The 6,989-nt window shown below is 38.8% G+C and overlaps 1 protein-coding gene across 1 annotated transcript; it reads left to right on the forward strand.

Moving 5' to 3' along the window:
- The first annotated feature begins 5,730 nt into the window (after positions 1 to 5,730).
- On the forward strand, positions 5,731 to 6,699 carry LOC132676264 (olfactory receptor 11G2-like). Its single transcript, XM_060628390.3, has one exon. It carries the CDS (start codon positions 5,731 to 5,733, stop codon positions 6,697 to 6,699), a length of 969 nt encoding a protein of 322 aa, XP_060484373.1.
- Positions 6,700 to 6,989: the final 290 nt, after the last annotated feature.

Raw genomic sequence — 6,989 nt, forward strand, 5'->3', positions numbered from 1 at the left:
GGCAAACCATAAGAGACTCTTAAAGATAGAGAACAAACTGAGGGTTGCTGGAGGGGAAGTGGGTGGGGACATGGGCTAAACGGGTGATGGACATTAAGAAGAGCAATTGTTGTGATGAGCCCTGGGTGTTGTATATAGGGGATCAGTCACTAAATTCCTCCTGAAACCAATACTACACGATATGTTAAACTGGAGGGATCACTAAATTCTACTCCTGAAACCAATACTACACTATATGTTAAATGAAATCTTGTAGGGAAAAAAAAGAAAAAATTTCTCAGATCGGTATGCTGGTATAATGAACTGATTGTGGGTCAGGCTGGCCTCTTGTGTTAATAAAACATTTCTCGGGGCGCCTGGGTGGCGCAGTCGGTTAAGCGTCCGACTTCAGCCAGGTCACGATCTCGCGGTCCGTGAGTTCGAGCCCCGCGTCAGGCTCTGGGCTGATGGCTCGGAGCCTGGAGCCTGTTTCCGATTCTGTGTCTCCCTCTCTCTCTGCCCCTCCCCCGTTCATGCTCTGTCTCTCTCTGTCCCAAAAATAAATAAAAAACGTTGAAAAAAAAAAAAAAAAATTAAAAAAAAAACATTTCTCTCTTCTCTTTTTTCCTTTATCTCATTAGTTCTTTAATAAATACCTATTGCATATACACAAACAGAAAGAATAAAAATAAATTAAAAATAAAGATTGTACCAAAGAATTTAGACCTCCATCATCAAAGTGACAAAGACTCAATACATTTTCAAAAGCAAGTCATTGAGGGCAGAAGTTAAGGAGGTTAAAAAGGAGTGTCCAAGTGCAATACAAAAGCATTAGTGTGTTGAAAACTTCCAGAAACATCAATCGTACTTCCAAAATGGAAAAATTAGAGTATCCTTAATTAGCACCAGAAGAAAAAAGAGGAATTAGGGCCAGCAGTTAATGTTACTCAGAAATATTTGTCCCAAGTTACTTTCTGCAGGAACTGTTGGACAGTGAACAGAGTGAGTAGGCTGTTTCCACTCTTGCTTTCTCAGCTTGGATTAGAGACATTCTGGCTGGTTCCTGCCACTTCATACCTGTGTGCTAAAATGACTAAAACTTAGAGAAGAGAAAAGGAGCCTAACATGAGTTAGTGTCTGATAGAAGAAGGTGACATCTGAAACAGGTCTGACTCCCACCTTCCTATGAACCATGCCCAAGAAGTCAAATGTACCTCACCGTCAGTGTAAGACTACTATGTATCTGTTTAAGCAGCAAAGAATGAAATGGATATAAAGTTTTCCCCTTGTGCAGGGTTCTTTGCTGAAACTTTTGCCAAAGTACCTTATTACCCTAAAAGCTCTCTGTGGGAAATGACTACTTTGAATAAATCTTTGTTCACAATGGGCACTCATTTTTCAATGAAAATTTTTGTACCAAGGTAAGCAGCAAGTAAAACCATAGACAGCAGCTTCTGAACAACCTGATCAAGTTAGTGTTGAAGTAAAAATATTTTAAAAATAAAGGAAGCAGAAAATAATAATAATGTTAATAGAACAATGACCAAGAAAGAATAGACAGGTTGAAGCTATAGGCAGATTAAATATAATTTTTCACTACAAGACTTTTGTGGAAAGTAAATAAACCAAGTTGAATTATAGCCAAATATAAACTCTTACTCTCTGTATGCTTCTATTTAATCATTTTAACTGGTAAGACTATCTTCAAAAAAATTTATGAGTATTATATATCAGATAATACACGTGAAATCTGTTGACACAGTAATCGGCACATAGCAGGTACTAAAAGCTATCATCCAAGCATGATATAAATCTAGAAATAGTATTTATATCCATTGGAGGAAGATAATTTTAAAATATAAAGAGACATAGAATCCTTGGGGTTGAGGCAGGCTGTGAGAGAGGCTCTAAATGTTAAATGAAACCAGGTTTTTCTACTCTCAAAGCCTGAAAGCCACTGGATAGTTCCAGCAGGTGTCAGTTCTGGCTGCCAGGGGGCTGCAGGGGGAGTAGAAACCAATTCAAACAACACTACACGGAGTGATGAAGATTGGTGGGGAAATTTCTCTTAGTGGACAATTGGGGAGATACTCAGGATTTGGGGATTTGTTAAAGTGAACTTAAATGCACATGTGAAGGAAAGGGAACTCCAGGAGCTTTGAAGCAATTGGTGACATCCAATGAGGCTGGTTTTTAAAATCCAGAACCAGTCTGGAGGTGTAAGGTAAGCAGCAGAGCAGAGGGACCATTATTAGGTGACAGTCTCACCAATGGATTCAGGGAGGCCCTTTCGCCTTTGAGTTCATGACTGGAAGTAAAACACACTTGGGGGTTGATTGATGCACTGTGATTGTCCCTGCTGCTCCTGAGGGGTGGCCTCCAGGGACAATATGTGGCCAGAAAGGGATGCATAATAAAACGAATGGAGAGTTCCCTGACACTCTATTCCTTTTTGTGTAACAGTCAAAGAGAATCCTTTGTGAGGCTCAAACTGTGAGAGAGAGCCACCAGGAATCCAAAATCCTGCACACCTAGACCCTCAAAGAGGGCACAGGTGGGAGCCCCTCAACTGCTACTGAAAATATTGCTACAGAAAAAAATTGTAATATTGCTACAGAAAAAAGGGCTTTGAATTTTCTTTTGTACTTTTAATCTATGAATATGTCTTATATTTTAGAGAAAGTATGTAAAATAATACATAATGTTTTTTAACAAAGCCTTCATTCTTCCTTGCAGGGCACCTCAAATGTCTATCCAGAATATATTTGTTTAAAAATCTCATCAGGAAAACCTGAGCTGACACTTCTGCTTTGCATTATCTTCCAGATAAAAGATGAGGGAAGGCAGTGGGTCTCATATCACTTCAGAGGACATAAAATATTTGTAAGTAATGGGTATTGATTTTCATTAAGTATTATTAAGATTTAAGAACTCCTTTGGGGCCCGGGTGGCTCAGTGGGTTAAGTGTCCAACTTCGGCTCAGGTCATGATCTCGCCGTTTGTGAGTTCTATCCCCATATTGGGCTTTGTGCTGACAGTTCAGAGCCTTGAGCCTGCTTTAGGTTCTGTGTCTCCCTCTCTCTCTGTGACTCATCTCTCTCTCTCTCTCTCTCTCTCTCTCTCTCTCTCTCTCTCTCTCTCTCTCAAAATAAATAAACATTACAAAAAAAGACTTAAGAACTCCTCTATCTGCAGTGAAAGGAAAGATCAACATGTGGTTGCAGGTAGAACCCACAGTGACCCCCAGGCAGGGAGAGAAGGACTTAGAACAGTGAGGCAGGAACAGAGGGATTCTCAAAGACCAAGAAGTCTGCTCCTGAATTGAGAAAGGAAGGGAGAGAACTCACAACACTCCCAAGTTTTATTAAAGATAAGAATTTGAAAGAAAATCTGCTTCTGTCTGGATGTTTTCTTCTTCCCTCTTTAACTACCGTTTGTTCATTTAAGATCCACCCTCAAAATATTGAAGACTTCTTCCCGAGGGATCCTTACACTTTCCTTAAATAAATCTAACCAAAAGTGAAAGGAATGTTTCTCATTCAAATAAATCCACCCCAAAACATACTTTCCTTACACTCTTGTTCTTACCATTTTCTTTGCCCCGTTCACATGCAGTCTTACCCACCATTGTCAGTTCCACTGTGTAAGTAAAACTATGGCCACAGAAAAGAGTGTGGGAGCACTATGTACTTTAGTTAAATTATAGAAAATTTAGGTTGTCTAGTTCTGGGCTAAAGCATCTTATCCTTCCTTACAATCACTGAGTTTCCAGCCCAAAGCCTCCTTCAATGAGCCCACAATCTTGGATTTATGGTTTATAGCTTTCCCAATTTCAGCTCACCAGTCTGTTTGTAGGGCATGTTTGCTCTCTGAAGGAACACAATAATCTTCTCATACTTGGTCACCCTTTGGTATTTAATGGAAACTGCTGTCCTCAAGATACCTGCTCACTATCTTAGCTAACATACCTGAAGTCAACTATATAGAAAGACTATGAGAAATATATACATAATCTTTTCTTATGGTATATGGCCTCAGTTCCTAACACAGCTTTCCTGAGGTTAACCTTCCATATTCACAAGTGTAAATTTGATTATAACCGAGTTGCACGTGAATAAATTGAATCAAAAACAATAAGGAAACAGCTAATATATACATAGCTGACAGCCATGTAGAAAAAATAAGTTGGGTTTTAGAATCGACATACTCAGAGGGAAATAAAATTCAATGCTACATTTAGAAATGTGGAAGTGCTTGTCTGTCTCTTTGTTTGTTTGTTTGTTTGTTTGTTTGTTTGTTTTAAGGCTCTAGAACTAGAGATTTTTGAAAGAAGAGTAGAATTTAATGAGATAATGAACACTAAGTGACTGCCACAATAAATATTTAATATGACAGTGGTTGTCATTATACTTACTATTTTAGGAGTCAAATGTGTTTTAAAGAAAGTGTCCAAAAGTGTGTTCGTGTCATTAAAGGTTCCCAGAATTAGGACACAGGGCAGGTCAAAGATGAATGAAGGATATAAGATAGTGATTTCCAGCTTTGGTGAGTAGCTTTATTAAAGTCCTTCTTTATTATAAATAGGAATCTGGTTCAAAGGAGGGAAAGTTATAATATATGCACAATATATTTTTACAGCCATCAGAGAAAAATAGGTTCCATGATTACAAGGTTTATGGGAAAACGTCTGAACTAAATATCCAAACACTTAAGTTTTAGACCTGTTTCCTCCACCAAAAGCGAACATGACCTTGGATTAGTCTAACCTCTCTGGTTTCAGTTTCTGTGATAAGAAGAATTAAGCTTGATAATCTCTGAGGTCCCTTCTGCCACTAACACTCTACACTGGTATATTTCTCTCACAGTTTTAGAGTTAAATATATGCTTTTGTTTCTTTTTTATTGTTTTTTTATATAGGATAATTCATCACCATGCAGCAAAAAGATGATGAAGCATCTGAGCTAAGAGACGGGTGTTCCTCTATTTGCCTCTATCTATTTTTCTATTTGAGAACCAGAATCTCCTAATAAATGAGTGAAGCCAACTAGGGTACTTTTGGCATCAAATTAGCTGTTGCTCAGCAAGTAGAAGTTAAATACAGGTATAAGAAGCTTATAGGTATGTTAACTAACTGGGATTAAAATTAAAACTTTTTTAAAAAGAAGCTAATAAGTACTCGCTAAAATGGAATTTGTGGCACTGTCTTCAGTACCCTGCTTTAGTCAACAGAGCTATTCCGGACAGATCTCCTGACAATACCATGTTACTGACAACAAAGTAAGTAAGATGCTCTTTTTGTACTGACCTGGTTCAATTTCAGGTTATATTTAAACTTTGATTTTTCTTAAAATTTTCCAAAATGCTATACAAAATTTTCTTTTCAACAAGAATAAATGTTCTTTTCAACAAAAATATGAATATATTACAGAATGATACATCAAAAAAGAATTGATTTAAGTGCAAACAGAGAAAACAATTTGGATTCTATGGGCCAATGAAATTTATACTCTGAAAATGGAGATTGATAGAGTAGGGGCTGTGGGAGCATACAAGTTTCTCCCAGAACCCTGATCTCACTGGGCGAAGCCAGATCCTGGGAAATGAGTTACTGACTTAAGAACCATACAGAGCCTGTTCATGAAAGTGCATTAAAGGAGTAGATAAGAGTCAGAAGAAATAAAAATAACTTTTAAAGAGAGGGCAAATGACTCATATAATGATGCTTATTGCTCATTCCCTTCACAGATTAGAATGAGTATGTCAGAAGCCAACAATATCTCTGGGTCTGTGAGTGAGTTCATCCTCCTGGGCTTCCCATGCCGCAGGGAGATCCAGATCCTCCTCTTTGTCATCTTCTCCCTCATCTACCTTCTGACTCTCATGGGGAACACATCCATCATCTGTGCCGTGTGGTCAAGCCGGAAACTCCACACACCCATGTACATCCTCCTGGCTAACTTCTCCTTCCTGGAGATCTGCTATGTCAGTTCTGATGTGCCCAAAATGTTGGCCAACATCATCTCCCAGACTAAGAGTATCTCCTATGCTGGCTGCCTGCTTCAGTTCTACTTTTTCTTTTCTATGTGTGCTGCTGAAGGCTACTTTCTGTCTGCAATGTCCTTTGATCGGTTCCTTGCTATCTGTCGACCTCTACGTTACCCCACCATCATGACTTACCATCTATGTGCCCGATTAGTGGTTTTCTGCTGGGTAGGTGGCTTTCTATCCATACTCATGCCTGCAGTTCTCATGTCCCAGGTGCCCTTCTGTGGCCCTAACATCATTGACCATTTTTTCTGTGACCTGGGACCATTGCTAGCCCTGTCCTGTGCTCCAGTTCCCAAAACTACTCTAACTTGTGCTACTGTAAGTTCTCTTATCATCTTTATCACCTTCCTCTACATTCTAGGGTCCTATAGCTTAGTTTTGCGTGCTGTACTTCGGGTCCCAGCTGGCTCAGGTAGGAACAAAGCCTTTTCTACATGTGCCTCACATTTCTTGGTGGTTTCCCTGTTCTATGGATCAGTCATGGTGATGTATGTGAGTCCAGGTTCCAGGAGCCATCCTGGAACACAGAAATTTGTGACCCTGTTTTACTGCATGGCAACCCCATTCTTTAATCCTTTGATTTACAGTCTTCGGAACAAAGATATGAAAGATGCACTCAAGAAAGTCCTGGGAGCACCATCAAAAGAAATTACTAAAAATAAAGAGAAATGATATAAATTTTCGTATAATTCTCTCAGAAACATAGAATTTCTCTCACTGGGAGAAAAACTATCTTCTGGGCATGTCTGAGTGTTCAATTCCTCACTCTCATGACAATGTGACTCGTTATACACAAAGAATTCTCATCCTGTCTCAAAAGCAAATATCCACAGTCTTAAAGGTCTATTGTAGAAAATTCTGTACAATTTTCATGCATCAATGTATCATTCTCTGTTTTGTCATTTTTTGAAGCCCTAAAACAAATGTAATCAAGTTGAGAAGTACAAAGCTAACGTTTATGC

The sequence above is a fragment of the Panthera onca genome, chromosome B3 (assembly GCF_046562875.1).
Source record: "Panthera onca isolate mPanOnc1 chromosome B3, mPanOnc1 haplotype 2, whole genome shotgun sequence".
Taxonomy (NCBI): Eukaryota; Metazoa; Chordata; class Mammalia; order Carnivora; family Felidae; genus Panthera; species Panthera onca.

Excerpts from the sequence above, each read along its gene's own strand:
- LOC132676264 (XM_060628390.3), top strand. The coding sequence starts at position 5,731 with ATGAGTATGTCAGAAGCCAACAATATCTCTGGGTCTGTGAGTGAGTTC.